Raw genomic sequence first — 19,251 nt, forward strand, 5'->3', positions numbered from 1 at the left:
ATACCTACAGGATAAGGGGATTGAGGGGTACAGATAAACATAGAGATAGGTATAGGAAAGGCAGGGACAGATAGACATAGAGATAGGTACAGGAAAGACAGGGTCACTTAACAGGTCATGGACCTGATGGGCCGCCGTGGGTGCGGGCTGCTGGGCGCGATGGACCTCCGGTCTGACCCGTTCTTATGTTCTTATGTTCAAGGGCAACTTAAAATGCTTTCTTTTTAAAGATGCGTTTGACTGTTAGTTCCCTTAGTCAAGACCGTATACTTTATTTTAGATACCTGTTTTTTGGCCCATATTTAGATTTCTGATTTTTTTTAAAACCCCTCCTTGTGTGGCTTCCCTTAATTTCTATCCCTGCCTTTCCTAGTAGTTCCGTTAGACCCGTAAGTCATGTATGTAGCATCTGTATTTTCCCCTTATACGTTGTAAAATAATTTGAGTATTGTACGTCACCTTGAATATATGATTAGGCGATTAATCATTTTTTAAATAAACTTGAAACTTGAAGCTCTTATACAAATAACTGCTGAATGCAGTTCCAAAAACTTCTTCCTTCTAAGCTGCATCCATTTGGAAACACATGCATTTTGCTTCCCAAAAATGTTGTATCAGCATAATGCAATCTCAACTTTGAGGCCCTCTTTTACAAAGCTGCGCTAATCGATTTAGCACGCGCTAAACGCTAATGCGTGCACGTTAGTCTATGGACGTGTTAGCGTTTTGCGTGTGCTAATTTGATTACCGTGCGCTAATCGTTTAGCACACCTTAGTAAAAGAGGGGGTGAGTCTCTGATCTGATGAAACACAAAAGATACTAAAAGAGTAAATCTCACAGAGACTTTAACTTCAGCTATTTTCATTTCAGTAGTTGTAATATTAAACATTTTCCAAAGAGGTATATAGGTGGACTCAGGATATTGTAATACTGATTGCAAAAATCTTTGAAAAAGGTCGCTTGTGGAAGTCAATCTCTAGGCCAGTGTTTTTCAACCTTTTTACACCTATGGACCGTCAGAAATAAAAGAATTATTCTGTGGACCGGCGGTTGAAGAACACTGGGCTAAGTCGTGAGCCAGACCCCGCCCATCTCTAACCAATCTCCACCCCAGACCCCACCCCCATAATAGTACTAATTGTATCTTGCACGTCCCGTGTCTCATCTGGAAGCCTTCCCTCTGACGTTGCAACGTCAGAGAGAAGGCTTCCGGTTCAGGCGCAGGATACCCGTAGGAGCCACTGCCCGTGGCTTTGTGCACTAAATTGGTGAGGAAGAGGGAGCTTGCTCGAAGATAACGCCGCATGATCGCACCGTGGACCAGTGGTTGAAGAACACTGTTTTGGGCCTGATGCACGTGCTGGCCCTGTGGACCGGCAGGAAATTTCTGTGGACCGGCACTGGTCCATGAACCAGTGGTTGAAGAACACTGCTCTAGACTATGGAAAATTAAGCAGTCTTAAGATTTTTTTATTTATTTTTTTAAAGCAGTGGTCTCAGAAAAAACCCCTAGGGAACACCACAATTTATTTTTTTCCATTGTGAATATTGACCATTTAAGCCTACTCTGTATTGTCTGTCTTTCAACCAGTTCTTAATCCATTAAAGGACATTACCTCCTATCTCATGACTTTCTAATTTCCCAAGAAGTCTTTTATGAGGCACTTTGTCAAGTGCCTTTTGAAAATCCAAATACACAATATTATCCACTTTTATCCTCCTCTTCCTAAGCTGCCAAGGACGCAACCCCCAGAACACGCCAAAAATAGTCAGTTTGCAGTTATCCCTGAACAGGTGATTTAACTGGCCAGGAGCCATTTCTGGCCAGTTAAATTGCCACAAAATTCTAGCATAGAAATGGAACTTCCATTTAGGCCTTAACATTACAGAATGAGGGGGAAGCTTTCCCCCAAAGTCATAGAAGGACAGGACCGGCCGCGCTAGCTGCTACCACCTCCTCTTGAGCAGGCGGTAGTTTTTAGGCCAGCGGGGGGTTAACGCGTGATGAAAAGTCATGCGCATTAATCCTGCTAGCGCACCATCGTAAAAGGAACCCTTAATGAATCAGGACCCAAATTTCTGAAATTTTATCCCTTGACTATAGTATATTCTTTAGAGCACCACATAAAGCTTTTACTCCTTCAAATGTTTTCCATTTTCCCTCAAAAGTACATTTGTTTAAAATTATATTCTCCCAATGATCCATTTGTTTAAATAAATATATACTGACACCATGAATTGTTTTACCCATTGCTTCAGATGAGAATTATTTGCTTCTCAAGTACTGCAGGAAAACAACCTGGGAATTCTAATGCTAGAAATCTGTAGGGTGCATTAATTCTTAGAAAACTCCCAATTGCATTACAAAACACTTTAGCCGAGACAAATGAAAGCTCCATGGAACTTAAACACTGAATTTTTATTGCCAATGAAATAATTGGCCTAATCTTGACGACAGTTTTCTTAAATTCCATCTCCAAATCTCTTATCTCTGGAACTGAAGGTTAGGGTAGGTTATATTAGGATGCAGCACTACATTATGGCCCCCTTTTACGAAGCTGTGTTAGGCTTTTTTTTTTTTAGTCGCCGATCTTGGCGGTATTAGCGCCGACGCTCATATAAATTCTATGAGCATTAGAGCTAATACCTCCACGGCCGGTGATAAAAAAGCCTAACGTGGCTTTGTAAAAGGGAGCCCTATATTCTTGCGCATTTTTGACTTCCTGTTTTTCTGTGTGCGTATAAATTATACATCATGTATTTCCACTGCTGTGAACTTGAAATAATTTGGAGCTTTCTTGATTATTAATTGCTCTGTTTTTACTTAGGGCTCCTTTTACTAAGCTGCGCTAGCGTTTTTAGCCGCGTCAAAAACTAATGGCAGCTCAATGGAGGCATTAGCATCTAGCGCGCACGGCAATTTACCGCGCGCTAAAACTGCTAGTACAGCATAGTAAAAGGAGCCCTTAGTTTAAACAGAATGATAAATAAATATATATATATATATGTAAAAAAAAAAAATAGTCAAGTTGGCACTGTGAACAATCCCATATTGTATCAATCCTCTAGTAAGATTTATAGGGCCCAGTATTTAAAGAATTTATGTCCTAAGATAGCACCAGAAAAAAATTGGTATATAGAGAGGCCCAAATTCTGTAACCAGCGCTTAAAGTTAGGCACCTATTTCAGAGGCGCCCATCTAGATAATAATAATAACTTTATTTTTTTTTATACCGCCATAATCTTGCGACTTCTAGGCAGCTCACAGTGAAGAGAGCTGTGCAATCAGCGAAGTACAGCGTACAAATAGGGAAGATGTCACTGAGCAGTCAGTGATTACAGAGTACAAATTAGTACGAAATATAATATTAATATGTTACAATATAATATTAACCTAAGAAAGATACTACTAAAAAATTGGCTAAAACACCTTAGACCTGAGGAGGAAAGTCTGGCAAAACAATTATTCCATGGGAGAAAACAGGATTTAAAGTAGTGGACATCAGTATGAGCCCATCATGGATAACGTAAACCTCTGGCTCAGGCTAAATCTCAAAGGTGACCAGCACCAGACATCAGTCTAAATAAGAGTTGCCTCATACATCATATAGTCCATAACAAATTCATCACCTGTGAAAATAATAATACTCCCAAATGAAAAATTCCAGACTTAACCCTCAGGAAAAAGGGGAAAGAAAGCATACAAACAACATACATCCCCTAAAGACTAAACCAACACAAAAAATAAATAATGTAAACTCCTCAGGTCTAAGGTGTTTTAGCCAATTTTTTAGTAGTATCTTTCTTAGGTTTATATTGGCTATATATTTTGAAAGGGATTTTTCATTTTACAATATAATATTAACATGTTACAGTGAAGGGGGCTGGATAGCCAGCGAATTTCAGAATACAAATGGTGAAGAATTCACTGAATAGTCAGTGAATACAGAATACAATTAGTGAGAATACGTACTATCAACATGTTGAGTAATAGTTTTTAAAAAGGGGGGGAGTTGTCTGACTAGGAAATAAATCTATTGAACAGAGCGGTCTTAATTTCTTTCCGAAAAGCGCCATAGGTCGACCTGGCTCTATCGATGAAGTTGCCTAGCCAGGTTTGCTGTCTACCAGCTTGAAGCTTAAAAGTTCTGTCCAGAAAGGTCCTGTATTTGCAATCAGTGATCTTCGGATAGGCAAAGAAGTTGCGATTTCTGGTTGTCCTTGTGGGGGTGTATAGTTCGAAGTGAGGTAAGAGATAGGTGGGGGCCATTCCCCACACCAGCTTATAGCAGAAGCAAGAGAACTTGAATAAAATTTGTGCCTCTATTGGCAACCAGTGTAGCAGTTTGTAGTAGGGACTAATGTGATCGCTTTTCTTTAGTCCGAATATTAAGCGGACGGCCGTGTTTTGCACTATTCTTAATTTAGATAGGCGCCTATCTAAATTGAATAACAAGCCCAATTAAGCTTTTTAATCAGCCCTGATTGAAACATAGGCGCCTATCAAGAAAAATGCGATTCTGTAACAAGGCGCCTCTAAAAATTTAGGCGGCCTTTATAAAAATAGGCGTTGTGCATGTTAGGTGTGGGCGTGGCTCTTAAGTGCTCAGCTAGGCACCTAGCTTTTAAGTGTGCCTAGAGCTGGCCTATTTAATGGGCGCCTCCAAAATAGGTGCCCAAATAGCTGCCGCTCAGCGCGATTCACTAAATAGCACCCAATTTTACTTGAATCGCGCTGAACAGTGCCTATATAGGTGCCTAACTTTTGGGCGCTTCTTATAGAATTTGCCCTAGAATGCTTCTAGAAAAGAGCTTAGAGCTGATTCCCATGTCCAAAATTGGCCACCGGTATTTACACCAACTGAAACCTGATGCAAATGCTGGAAGTGGTGCAGTAAGGGGGAGGTGGGGGAGTGGGCTGCCCGGACACCATCTTTGCAAGAGGTGCCAGTGCTTCTCCTCCTCTCCCCCCCCCCTTGCATACCTCTTGAAACGTTCAGTGGCGCAAGCGGCATCTTCCACTTACTGCTCGCGCAGCCCTCAGCTCCCTTCTGAAGTCACTTCTTGGTCAAGGGACCAGGACGTGATGTCAGAAGGGAGCCAGGGCCGGTGCGAGCAGCAGGTGGAAGATGCTCCTCAGGCCGGTGAACGTTTCAAGAGGTACGCAGGGGGTGGGAGGGCGCTCAAGTGGCGTGGAAGAGCGGGGGAGGGGGCCCGCGTTGTATATGTCAGGTGCCACTGCCCCAGGCGCCAACCTCCCTCGTTATGCCACTGAATGCTGGCGCCCGGCGCATTCCATTTGAGTGCAGAAATGGTGCTGTTCTTATCGGTGTGCATTCACACTAAAGATGGCACTATTTAACTTTGTTTCATTAATGGATGGGAGTTATACAACACTTCCAATACTTCACCCAACCTCCACAGTATCCAACATCCCTCTCCACAAAATTACAAGTTGTTCCACATGCTCTCATATATTTCAAATCGGGCAAAATGTGGCCTCAGGTACACCTCCTCCACCCTTAGTAACATTACTATGGGTGGAGGATACTGTGGCTGTTCTTATCGGAACATTTCTAGTCCGCTTTAACCAAGACTGGCTCAAGGCAGATTAAAGTAAAATAATATGTGACAATCATTCACTCTGTACAAAAGTGATACCACTTCTTCAGGTTACACAGTGATAAAAGCTACTTATGAGTTTAAGTATAAAGAAAACAGATAGCTTTTCACTGCCTTTCTAAAAGACTGATAACGCTAATCTCTCCAGGTAGCTTATTCCAAAAATGGAGTCCTGTGCCAATTTATGACCTGCAATTGGAATTTTTATTTTCTTTATGACAAATAGTTGCAAAAGGGATGGTCAGTCTAATTTCACACGCAGACCTTAGCTCTCTAGGAGCCAAGTGCGAAGAAATCATCCCATGACAATAGTCGGTTGCCTGGCCAAAAAGAATCTTAAAGACAAACATTAATACCTTCAAATCAATTCTTGCCCTCACTTTTCAGAACTCGCCTGCCCCTTCTCTGACCATGCCTCTTTTGAGTTGCGCTCAAAGGGAATTCGGTACCTAGTTTTATAGATTATCGCACAGGCAGCTGCACAGCCAATCCCAATTATTGTCAATTAACTGCAGTAATTGATTATTAGCATCAATTGCTAGTTAATGGCTCACTAAACAATTTATTTGTGTACAAATCTACTACAACTATTTAACATTTCTATAATAATAATAATAACAGTTTATATACCGCAGGACCGTGAAGTTCTATGCGGTTTACAGTGATTATAAATGTAGAATTGACATAGTTAATATCTATTGATTAACAGCCCTAGAGATCAGTAATTGTGGGAGACTGTGCGAATCAGTTTCCTATGTACTTTAAGAACAAATATGTTTTCAGGTGTCGTCTAAATTCCCCATATGTATTGGCAAGCATAAGTAGTTGTTTCGGATCATTGCCCCATAATGCTGCTTGATAAGAGAGAAGATGTTGGTGATGTCTTTTGAATTTACATCCTCTAACCGGGGGGGAGGGAAGGGGGAACAAAATTCAAGTTTGAGCTTCTCTTATAAGAACATAAGCAATGCCTCTGCTGGGTCAGACCTGAGATCCATCGTGCCCAGCAGTCCGCTCACGTGGCGGCCCAATAGGTCCAGGATCTGTGCAGTAATCCACTATCTATCCCCTTTTCCAGCAGGAAATTGTCCAATCCTTTCTTGAACCCCAGTACCATACTCTGCCCTATTACGCTCTCTGGAAGCACATTCCAGGTGTCCACAACACGTTGGGTAAAGAAGAACTTCGTTTTGAATCTGTCTCCTTTCAACTTTTCTGAATGCCCTCTTGTTCTTTTATTATTTGAAAGTTTGAAGAATCTGTCCCTCTCTACTCTCTCTAAGCCCTTCATGATCTTGTAAGTCTCTATCATATCCCCTCTAAGTCTCCTCTTCTCCAGGGAAAAGAGACCCAGTTTCTCCAATCTCTCAGTGTATGAAAGGTTTTCCATCCCCTTTATCAGACGCGTCGCTCTCCTCTGAACCCTCTCGAGTAACGCCATGTCCTTCTTAAGGTACGGCGACCAATACTGGACGCAGTACTCCAGAAGCGGACGCACCATCGCCCGATACAATGGCAGGATAACTTCTTTTGTTCTGGTTGTAATACCCTTCTTGATTATGCCTAGCATTCTGTTTGCCTTCTTACCTTCCGCTGAGCACTGTGCCGTCGGCTTCATTGTCATGTCCACCATTACCCCCAAGTCCCTTTCTTGGGTACTCTCATTGATTAACATCCCTCCCATCGTATAGTTGTACCTCGGGTTTCTGTTTCCCACATGTAATACTTTACATTTCTCAACGTTGAACTTCATCTGTCATCTCGTCGCCCATTCCCCTAGTTTGTTCAAGTCCCTTTGCAATTCTTCGCAGTCCTCTTTAGTCCGGAGAATAGGTCGGTTATGTATTTGGGGGCTAGTCCGAATAGTACCTTAAAGCAAAAGCAGCCGAATTCACATGTGCCTCCATCGGCAGCCAATGCAGGAGTCGGTAGGAGGGAGTTATGTGATTGAACTTCTTCAAACCCGAAGATTAGCCTGACTGCCGCATTCTGCACTAGTTGTAATCGCTGCATATTCTTCTGGGAAATTGCCAGATAGGCGATATTGCAGTAATCCAGTCGGCTCATTATGAGGGATTGTACCAGGATTGTAAATGATGGGTGCATCAAAATATGCTCTAATGGACCGAAGCTTCCAGAGAGTAAAAAAACCCTTTTTAACCAGAGTCTACCTGGTCTTTCATGGTTAGGCCCTGGTCCAGCATTATGCCCAGAACCTTCATAGTGGGTTGAATAGGGTAACTAAGATTGTTGATATACAGTGCTGTACAACAACACATTTAAGAGACAGTCTCTACGCAGTAGAGCTTACAATCTAAATTAACAGAGAACGATACAAGGAGGGGCTTAGAGAGTTTCTCAAGGTGCTTAGGGTGAGGGGATTATGAGTTAAATTCATTCTCGAAGTAGTGGGCTTTTACGCCAGATTTGAATCGTTCCAGGGATGGAGACTGATGTACTGACTCAGGCATCTTGTTCCAGGTGTAAGGTGAAGCAAGAGAGAAAGGACGTATTCTGGAGTTGGCTGTATAAGAGAAGCGTACAGATAAGAGAGATTTGCCTGATAAATGGAGTTCTCAGGGATGAGTGTAGAGAGAGATGGAGGAGCGAAAGAGTGAACACATATGAAGGTCAATAAGAAGAGTATGATCGTCTTTGTTCTGTGCTGAAATTTTAGCGCCCAAATGTGGCAGCCATGTATAGAATCCAGGGGATAGTGTGTAATTGTAAAGGGACATACATGTGAGCAGAACATGGGCTTATCTCCCACTGACACACACAATTTATAGAATACTAATTCCTCCCCCCCTCCCAATATTTAGTTGGCAGCAGTGAGTGTTTTGCTGCCCACCATGGGCATAATTTATTTTTGTATTTAATTTAATTTCTATTCTGCCTTTATGTATTTATTTCTTTATTGGGATTTATTAGCTGCCTTTAAGAAGAGATTCACCTAAGGCAGTGTACAGCAAGTACAATTCAACATAAAGCTTACAGTTTTGTTAACAGCATAACATTAGTGAAAAGATCAGCTATAAACAAATACAATGAATGAGGTAAACACAAACCCCCTCTTTTACTAAGGCGCACTACCCGAGAACTGACAGCAACTATTCAGGAAGCGGTGTAGGGCCAGGCTGGAGTGCGAAAAGCTCGCTCCTGCCTTGTGTGCCACTGGCCCCGACATGAGGAGACAGCAATCCAACGAGGGAGGGGCAGGAGTGCAGAAAGCTTACTCCTACTGATACACTGCTGGACCACCAGAATTTAAAGGTGCCGGGCCGGGGAGGGGGGAGGTTTGGTATATTCGCTCCATAAGATACACTTTTATTTCCACCCACTTTTTTTGGGGGAAAAATTGCGTCTTATGGAGCGAAAAATACGGTACTTAAAACAGCACTATAATTCAAATAAGAGAGATAAAATACAATGTCAGCATTACACTTATGAAAAACCTATACATTAGACCAGGCTTGTCTAACCTTCATTCTATGAGGGGTCACATTTTACACTTGGTAACATTAAGGTCAAAACATGCATTGTCGTATTTTGCCACATGTTTCATCAAATAGTGGCAAAATATGACGGCGTGTTGCCTCCTTCCTAGCATTCACTCAGTCTCTCTAGTTGGGTAGGTGTTATGGCCCTACTATGCACCCATAACTATAATAAAGCATAAATAAGTACTGTATCATACATCTCAGCTAAATTTATTTATTTATTCATTTTTATAGCCCGTCCTCCCAAGGAGCCCAGAACGAGTTACAAGGATACACACACAAAATTTTCATTTTCAGGAACAAGATAGTGGCCGGTTAAGTCATCAATTGCACGGTCTCCTTCATCCTTTTTATTTTTTGTTTTTCTCTGTTTGTTTGCTTGTTTGTTTTATTTAGTAGCTCATTTTGTTTAATTTTTCTTTATTAATCTTTACTAAATCATAGTTTTGATTTATATTGATTTATACTGCTGAGCCTCCACTTGTAAACTCTAGTCTGATAGCCACCGATTTGACCGTTGGTTTCTGGTCTAACAATTTGAAATGCCAACATCCTACCTGATACTTCTTGCACTTCAGGATGGTTTGAGTTGGATCTGACGGCTGGGCCCCAGCGAGTAGTGCTGATATTGGAGAGATACGAGGGGAGCATCGCTGAGTTCGGCGGGGGTGGCAGAGACTTCTTGAAGTGGCTGGCTGTTGAGATCTGGAGACTAGAGAATGACACGGGGAAAAAATCTGTCCCCGTCACTGCACCATCCCCGGCCCACCATCCTCTGCACCGCCCCGTCACCATCACCGCCATCCCTTTCACCGCCCCGTCACCGTCCCTGTCTAGCACCCATCTTCTTCCCTCCGCTCCCCCATAGTCTGGCATCTGTCTTCTTCCCTTCCAGCGTCTTCTCCCCACTCTGCCTTCCACATTTCCTTTCAGGGTCTGTTCCTCTCTACCCTCTTTCAATGTCTGTTCTATTCCTTTCCACCACCACCCTTCCCTCCCTCCTTTACCATCTGTTCCTTTCTACCACCCTTCTTTCATATCTTCTATCAGCCCCCCCACCATCACTAGCAGTCTCTCTTCTCCCTTACCATGAGCAAATAGAACTTCTGAAAATTGTATTGCTGAGGCATTATTTCTAGTACGCCTTTTTTTCCAGATGGATAATGACATCAATTTTATAATTCTTACTGTCTGCTCTGATTTCATTCACAATTTGGTTTGTGTTTTGTACCTGAGGATTCCATGAGACATTTAACCTTTTCCTGTCTCTTCTGTGATTTCAAGTTGATTCCTTCAATAATGGAGTCTCAAGGCAGTAGCAGTTTTCTATTTTGGGCTCTTTTGACATTGTTTAAGGGATTTCTTGTACATTTGGTGCTGGTCTTCTTTGATGAGGTCACTTCAGAATCTATTTCCAAGGAAGAGAAACTTTTTCCCTTTCACCCCCTCCTTCCTTGTGTGAGCCGGAACACGCGGTCCCCGCCAGCAAGTAATTTTATATCATTTTCATTCTATTCATTCATAGAAATTAAAGTCTAGATAATGCCAGTCACATAACAAAACATGATTTTACAAAAATAATTCCCTGCACAGTCAAGCCTGCAAGGATTACTAGATGTCTTTCAGCAGCTCCCCTCCCTCCCTCCCCCTTACCTTTGTGGCCAAGTCAAAATGATCTACCAACAATAAAATTAAAAAAACACAAAGCACGCTGTACGCAGAGAAAATGTTAATTATCATTTATATTCCGCGGGTTTTCAAAGAGGTCAAGGCAGATGACTTTATGCAATGTCACCTCAGTAACAACTATACAAAAATAGACAAATATTCCCCCCTCCCTTTTTACTAAACTGCGATAGCGGTTTTTAGTGCAGGGAGCTGCGCTGAATGCCCCACGCTGCTCTCGATGCTCATAGGCTCCCTGCGCTAAAAACCGCTATTGCGTTTTAGTAAAAGGGGGCCATAGTGCAAAATATAGACAGCAGATATAAATTCTCAAAACGGACACATTTTGATCACTAAGTTGAAAATAAAATCATTTTTCCTACCTTTTTGTCTGGTGATTTCATGAGTCTCTGGTCCTTCTTCTGATCCTTCTTCTTTCTTCTCCTGCCCCCCCTCTTTCTTTCTCTCTCCCCATGGCTCCCCTCTTTATTTCTGCTTTTCTTTCTCTCTCCCCCTGGCCCCCCTCTTTATTTCTGCCTTTCTTTCTCTCTCCCCCTGGCCTCCCTCTTTATTTCTCTCTCCCCCTGGCCCTCCTCTTTCTTTCTGCCTTTCTTTCTCTCCCCTTGACCCCCTCTTTATTTCTGCCTTTCTTTCTTTCTCCCCCTGGTCCCCCTCTTTCTTTCTGCCTTTCTTTCTCTCTCCCCTTGACCCCCTCTTTATTTCTGCCTTTCTTTCTCTCTCCCTCTGGCCCCCCTCTTTATTTTTGCCTTTCTTTCTCTCTTCCCCTGGCCTCACTATTTCTCTCTCCCCCTCGCCCTCCTCTTTCTTTCTGCCTTTCTTTCTCTCCCTCTTGACCCCCTCTTTATTTCTGCTTTTCTTTCTCTCTCCCCTTGGTCCCCCTCTTTCTTTCTGCCTTTCTTTCTCTCTCCCCCTGACCCCTCTTTATTTCTGCCTTTCTTGCTCTCTCCCCCTGCCCCCTCTTTATTTTTTCCTTTCTTTCTCTCTCCCCCTAGCCCCCACAAAGCCATCGTGCCAATTTCTCCACTTCCACGATTCTTTCCCTACCCTCACCCCCAAGCCAGCAGCCGATTTCTCCCTGCTCCTTCCCCGATGTCCTGAACTTCATCGGGCAGCAGCAACATTCACAATTCACTGCTGTTGCCCGCTTCAGGCCTTCCTCTCTGTCGGGTCCTGTCTTCATGAAAACAGGAAGTAGGCAGGACCTGGCAGAGAACAAGGCCTGAAGCCGGCAACAGCAGCGAATTGTAAACGCTGCTGCTGCCCGAAGAAGGTAATGGAGCACCGAGGCAGACCGCTTCTCCCCCCTCCCAGCCGAACCCCCGCTGACCCTCCTATCTCCCCCCCCCTGTGAACCTTTCCGACCCTCCCAGCGAGTGCAGTAAACCTCCTTCGCGGCTTTCTCCTCCCTCTGCCACGTCACTGATGACATCATCAGTGATGCGGCAGAGGGAGGAGAAAGCCGACGCTACTGGAGGGAGGTTTGCTGCTTTCGCTGGGAGGGTCGGAAAGGTTCAGGGGGGGAGTTGGAGAGTAAGCGGGGGTTCGGCTGGGAGGGGGGAGAAGCGGTCTGCCTCGGTGCTCCAAGGCCTGGCGCCATTACCTTTTTCGCCCCTCCCGCCCCCCCCTTGGTACGCTACTGCTCTCCAGCTCTCCTTAGTTTGCCAGTTTTCTTTTTCGGCGACCGGCACGCTTTTAAAGAGCCGCGCACGCGTGGCTGTTCAAAGTTCAATCTTTTGCTCTGCTGCAACTTCCTGTTTCCGGTTGGGTCAGAGCAGAAGATTGAATACTGAGCAGCCGCGCATGCGCGGCTCTTTTGAAAGCGTTCCAGTCGCTGAAAAAGAAAGCCGGCAAACTAAGGTGAGGTGGAAAGAGGAAGCTGGTTAAACGATCGAGCCAACGTGCGGGTGGGCGCTGCGGGGACCGCACGATCCTTTATGCCTCACTGCGGTGACAAGACCATTCACCGCTCCACGGGGCAGTGATGGCCTTGTTCCCGTCCCCGCAGAGGCTGCTAATTTTCATTCCCCGTTTTTGGCGGGTTACCCACGGCTAAACGCAGTAGCCGCGGGGTAAACCTCCACTGTGTCATTCTCTACTGGAGACGCCATGTCTGAGGTGGTCTGCATGACACTGAAGTCAGAGAGGTTGCAGCTTCACATTTTTCTACAGATGAAGTGACACCATCAGGATGGGAGGTCCGCTGAGCCGTCTAGTCTTTCTGAAATTTCACCACGTCCGATTCTTGCCAGCCATGGGAGTGGTGCGATGAGAGGCGGGATCGGCAGCTGCGGGGGCTGGTGGAAAGGATCGCTACCGGACCTGGGAGCGGAGAGTTGAGGTCGGCGAGATCTGTGTGGAGGTTGGACTGTCCAGTGCACTGGTTGTCGACCTGGAAATTGAAAGCTGTTTCTTTTCATCGGAGGAGATTCCTGTGGTTGGTGTACATCGGATGATAACAGCAGCTGATCGGATATAACGGCTGAAGTACTTGGGACAGTGATTTGTTGGTCTGACTGAAGTGATGCTAGTCCCTTCTGACTCTTATAACATCATGTTTACCAATTTTACTGTTTTTTACTTATTTGTTTTCTATCTTTATTTTTTAAATTTTTCTTCAGAATTCCATTGCTCAACGGTTTTGTTTTTCCACTCATATTCCCTTGTATTCATTCTTTTTCACATTTATTATGTCCATATATTTTTCTTTTAAAATTTTCCATATTTCGTTTTAATTCAAACAAATTTAATTCAATTTTATTAAGTTTACCCATTTAATTATTACTGAGATGTATACTTTACTTTAAAAGAATTATGGCCTTAGAGAGATCAGTGTACTCTTGTTAGGATGTATCATATCTTGTTTACTATTTCTGTCTTTATTTTTACTCCTACTGCTCAGTATTCAGTCTTCTAGGTACTTTAGTTAGATTGTGAGCCTTCGGGACAGTAAGGGAATTTCAAGTACCTATTCTTTATTAGTCTTATTTTTATTGTATCCTTTAATGTATATTGCTCTGTAAACTGCTTCGAACCTAACGGATTTAGCGGTATATAAGAAATAAATTACATTACATTACAATATCAATACAATTAGAGCCTCCATCATACAAATAGAAAAACAAAGCAGAAAGAAAGCAGAATGTAAAAAAATAAATAAAATGAAGTCTTTAAAGATCGTCTCAGCCCGATCGGAAGACAGCAGGCCGAGGAAAGAAGGTAGGCCACAGAAGATCCATTGATATCCCCGCTGTTGATAGCCCCATTGCAGACGATGGAAAAAAGATGTGAGGCTCTACAGCCAACCACCCTCGGCAATTAGTTAGTTAGTCAGTCAGTTAGGCCCTTTTTTACTAAACTGCGCTAACTGATTAGTGTACGCTAATTGATTTAGTGTGTGCTAAATGCTAACACATGCATGTTAGTCTATGGACGCGTCAGCATTTAGCATGCGCTAATTTAATTAGCATGCGCTAATTCAATTAGTGCATGCTAATTGGTTAGCACACCTTAGTAAGAACATAAGAATAGCCTTACTGGGTCATACCAATCAAGCCCAGTAATCCAGGTCACTAGTACCTGGCCAAAACCCAAGGTGTAGTAATATTCCTTGCTACCAATACAGGGCAAGCAGTGGTTTCCCCCATGTCTTTCTCGATAACAGACTATGGACTTTTCCTCCAGGAACTTGTCCAAACCTTTCTTAAAACCAGCTACGCTATCTGCTCTTACCACATCCTCTGGCAACGTGTTCCAGAGCTTAACTATTCTCTGAATGAAAATTTTTTTCCTCCTATTGGTTTTAAAAGTATTTCCCTGTAACTTCATCGAGTGTCCCCTAGTCTTTGTAATTTTTGACGGAGTGAAAAATAGATCCACTTGTACCCGGTCTAATCCACTCAGGATTTTGTAGACTTCAATCATATCTCCCCTCAGCCGTGTCTTTTCCAAGCTGAAGTAAAAGAGGGGGTTAGTAGAACAGGAGGCAAGATTATCTCCGATATAGGCCATCAAGGCTCTCCGCCATCGATGTAGAAAGGAGCAGAGAGCAGGCAGGACTAGGGATATTCAGACATCCACTGGCTGCATAGCGGGACTGTGCCCACACAGCTCCCCCGACAACGGCAGAGCCTCCCAGACTGGTGGACTGGCTCTGGAGAGGGATGACTGTGCCTTCCTCTCCTCTCCACTCAGAGCCATCCTCACCACCAATGCGCAGCTCCAATGCCCATCCTAGCTCAGCGTCCTCCATGATGCACTTCCCTCGCTGTCCTGGAGCTGCCCAAAGAAAACAGCGCTCTCCCATCGACATCATCATCAATCTCCACTGCACTGCTCATCGCCAGACACCAGAAGCAGATGGGCACGATCCTTCGACAGAAAAACAACAACTCAGTCCCAGCTCTAAAGGCAGGTAGGAGGCCTGTTACCGTTATTACAGTTGGGTCATTAAAATAACGGTCAGACAAGGAGGCATAAAAATTGTAAAATAGTGCCCTCTAGCCACTTAGCTCAGATCAGATCGGTTAAAAACAAACAGTCAGAGCAAAAGAATAGAAACTAAGCAAAAAGATATGAAAAAAAGAAAGAAAGAAAGAAAGAAAAACAAAATAAGGCAGACGACGGAAAGAGGCACCACCACCTACAACCTAACCTGGCACCATCTTGAAGAAAAAAATGTGCATTATGTTATGATACTATCTTACTACAGATAGGATCTATGTACTTGACCAAAGATAATTGAATAGTAGTGTAAATATGACTACTCTGCACTGGCTTAAGGCACAATCTAAGCGTGTGCCTTGGGCCCAAAAGTTTAAGGATGGGCCCTATCATGTATGCTGAGGATTTAGGAGCCTTGAACTGCCAACTGTCTGGATATTTTAAGGATTCTACAAATTTGTAACATATTAGGCTCAAAGTCAGAACGTTGGCTAAAATATCTGGATATTTTTATCATTTTAGCCTTCTGTAGTTTTCTCTACTCCAGTCATAGTACATGGGCTTGTCGTGCCACTGGGGCTTGTGTGCATTTGTGAAGCTGAAAGCTATGCTGTCACTACCAGCAGGGCCTCCCAAGGTGGACAGGTTTCAGCGGAGATGTCAGACTAATGATGTACCACCCATCTGGGCAGCAGCAGATGGGCATTGTTGGAAGGTGGAGGATTGTGCTTGATGCGACAACGGCGACAACATCGAATTTATACTGAGCAGAAGAAAGGTCCAGCAATCTACTTCTGTATTCTGCCACGAAAACTTGATGATTTTCATCAAGTTGCTAGAACTCAAACATGAATTGATAACACCTAAAACAAGTTCTCTATAATCTCTCCCCTCCCTACCCCACCCCCTTTCCAGTGCAAAGACTAGGGTAGTGTCCAGCTAATGGGGAGGATCTAATCACAGAAAGGAGGGTATGAGTGGCAAGGGCTGGAGAGTAGATAGAGGCTGAGCCCTGTATGGGGTTTTGGAGAGAACTGTGGAATTAGTGAGTCTTGTGGGGGCAATGGGATTGTTGAAAGGGAGTAGGAATTTAAGAAGAATGGGAAAAAGTATGAAGGGTCTGCTGCAGACTGAGGAAAAGAACTGGCAACAAGTACAAGAACTCTGCACAACGGTGTGGAAATGGGAACACTTCTTTGAGAGAGTGCAGACGTAGTGGCGTAGTAAAGTGGGGGGGAGGGGATGGTCTGCCCTGGGCGCCGTCTTGGTACGTGCACAGCACCCATCCTCCTCTCCGCCCCCTCCCCCCCTGCCGCACACCACTTCCCTTACCCCGTACCTCTGTAACGTTCCTGATGCCTGAGTAGCAACCCCCAACCTGCTGTTGCGTCTGCATGGGCTCTTCTTCTGACATCACTTCCTGGACCCGTGCCTAGGAAGTGACATCAGAGGAAGAGCCCAGGCAGGAATGACAGCAGGTTGGGGGTTGCTGCTCGGGTGCCAGGAGTGTTGCAGAGGTACGGGGTAAGGGAAGTAGTGTGCGGCAGTGGGGGAGGGGGAGGCAGGGAAGGAGCGTGTAGGGATGGGTTGGAGATGAGTAGAGGGGAGGGGCTCCATCATACAATTAGAGCCTCCATCATACAAATAGAGCCTCCCTTTGAAAAATCTTCCTTTTGAAAGACCACTGCTATGAATCATAGGAACCAAGTTTTCAATATGTTCGGGGGTGCTAAACCAAACAAAAATTACCCCTCCCTGGATGAAGTCGAAGATTTTGCTCAGTACTGGAGGTGCTCAAGCACTCACAACACCGAAAGAGTTGGCTGCTCTGCTATGAATGGTCCTGAGTGCATATTAAATGAATGGAAGTTTTCAGTTATTATGTTTCCTGGACAAATTCCTTTGAATACCGCCCTAATACCGCCTTCTTTCTGTTTATATCCTTTTAGAAACACCAAAGCAAGTGATTTTATTTTCTATTTTGCTGCTTCCATTTGTAAAGCTTTTCTCACATGTTAAAAACTTTGTAAATATATACCTCAATTACATTGTCCTATACCTCAATTACATTGTCCCTTGGCACTTCTAGTTTGTACCAGGAGCAATGGAGGGTGAAAACTTCTTTGGTTTTTGGCTCATTGCTGCAGAGCTGCCAAATTACCCAGCTCCAGAAGGGAGACTTTTTGGACAATTGAGAATTACAACTTACATCCCAGTTCAGTGTTATATTGTAGTCCCTGATACTACCAAGTGAAATTAGCACCTTACATCCCATAATGTTCTAATTTAGAGTTGAGGAAATCTACGACTAGTTCAGAATCTCCCTCCTGGAACTTGGTAGCTCTCAAGCGCTAACCTTAAGCCTCTCCATTTGAGGCATGGACTTGCAGGGTCCTCCTTCTCACCCGCAAAGTATTACTGCCACCATGCACCCAGACAGGTGCTGTACTTTCCCTGCTAATTTTGGAGAAGTGAAATGTTGAATGGGGGGATGGGGCGGGAAGGAGATAAAGGTAAGAAAAAAAGGAAATCAGGGAAAGAGGGAAGAGGAAATCCTGGTAGGGGGGCCCATAAATATATAAGAACATAAGAATTGCCATATTGGGACAGACCAAAGGTTCATCAAGCCCAATATCCTGTTTTTAACAGTGGCCAACCCAGGCCCCAAGTACCTGGCTAGATCCCAAGTAGTAAAACAGATTTCATGCTGCTTATCCTAGGAATAAGCAGTGGATTTCCCCCAAGCTATCACAATAATGGCCTATTGACTTCTCTTTTAGGAAATTAGCCAAACCTTTTTTAAACCCCGCTAAGCTAACTGATTTTACCACCAGTTTAATTACACATTGTGTGAAGAAATATTTTATCTGGTTTGTTTTAAATCTACTACTTAGTAGCTTCATCACATGTCCCCTAACCCTAGTATTTTTGAAGAGTGAATAAGCAGTTCACATCTATATTTGCCTACACAGTGCAATATAGTGTTAATCTGCAGTGTAAATACTGTCTTTTATTTCAGAACAGAAGAAACAACTGTAAATAAATTCTTAAGGCCTTTCCTTACCTTGGTACCTGCCAGATTTTTCTTTCCTCTTGAAGAGACTCTGCTTGCTGCATTTCTTGTTCTGTTACCACACCATCTACAGGAAGCTGCCAGGAATGTTCTTCCAGTTCATTATTCCGTGAAACAGTGTATAGCTCAAAAGTATTTGTGTCCATTCCAGCAGTAATATTCTCCCTCCCTGTCAAGTTAGTCAAAGGTGAAAATGTTTCTTCTTCAGAAGATTTTGGAAGGCTTTTTATCTCCTCAGAGCCACCTTGTGAATCTTCCATTAATTCATGGTTTAAAATGAAGTCCAGTTCCTTGACCGTTTGTCCTGACCCTGAATCCTCTGTTTCTGTCCTGCTTGAACATTCTTCTGGTGATGAATCAAGGGTTTCAACTTGGCTCACTATCTTCCACTTTTGCTCATGTTCAAGGCCCTCTTGGGACCACTCTCCATCAGCCTGCCTTTGAGGACTAACAGAAGGACTTTTCTCCACAAACTGAAAAGAATTCCATTCGAGCCCCAGAACAGCTTGGCTTTCCCCTTCATTTCTCATGCTGATTGACTGAAATCTATCCGGGGAGACTGCTGAAAAGGATTTATGAGACTCTATTTGTTCGGCCTGTGCATTAGCTTCCACTACTGCAAACACCCTATCCACAGTACTACTAACTTCAAAAGCTATGTTCTGGTCTTTGGTGTGTTGTTTTGTAGTATCTTCAGCTTCTGTGTTCATCACTTCACACTCCATTTCAGTCTGGATTTTGTCATCTCCTTCTATAGTCATTACATTTATAATAGCTTCTAAAATTGAAACAAACAAAAATAAATACTTTAGATTTTACCACACAGACTTTTTTTTTCCAGAGTTATATACCCTTATGCTGCTATAAATGTGTCTTATCTTTTAATTTCTTGGGATAGCATCTTTGCTAGAATGTAAACCTCCTCCCTA

The 19,251-nt window shown here is 43.5% G+C and overlaps 1 protein-coding gene across 9 annotated transcripts in view; it reads right to left on the minus strand.

Annotated features, from left to right (window-relative positions):
• Positions 1-19,251, minus strand: part of PRUNE2 (prune homolog 2 with BCH domain) — a 447,750-nt gene that overhangs the window by 128,229 nt on the left and 300,270 nt on the right. For all 9 annotated transcript variants that reach the window (XM_033927022.1, XM_033927014.1, XM_033927006.1 and 6 more), the window contains one exon: positions 18,314-19,100. In XM_033927022.1, the coding sequence (XP_033782913.1) occupies positions 18,314-19,100 (787 nt within the window). The remainder of the gene's footprint in view (positions 1-18,313; positions 19,101-19,251) is intronic.

The sequence above is a fragment of the Geotrypetes seraphini genome, chromosome 1, assembly GCF_902459505.1.
Source record: "Geotrypetes seraphini chromosome 1, aGeoSer1.1, whole genome shotgun sequence".
Lineage (NCBI taxonomy): Eukaryota > Metazoa > Chordata > Amphibia > Gymnophiona > Dermophiidae > Geotrypetes > Geotrypetes seraphini.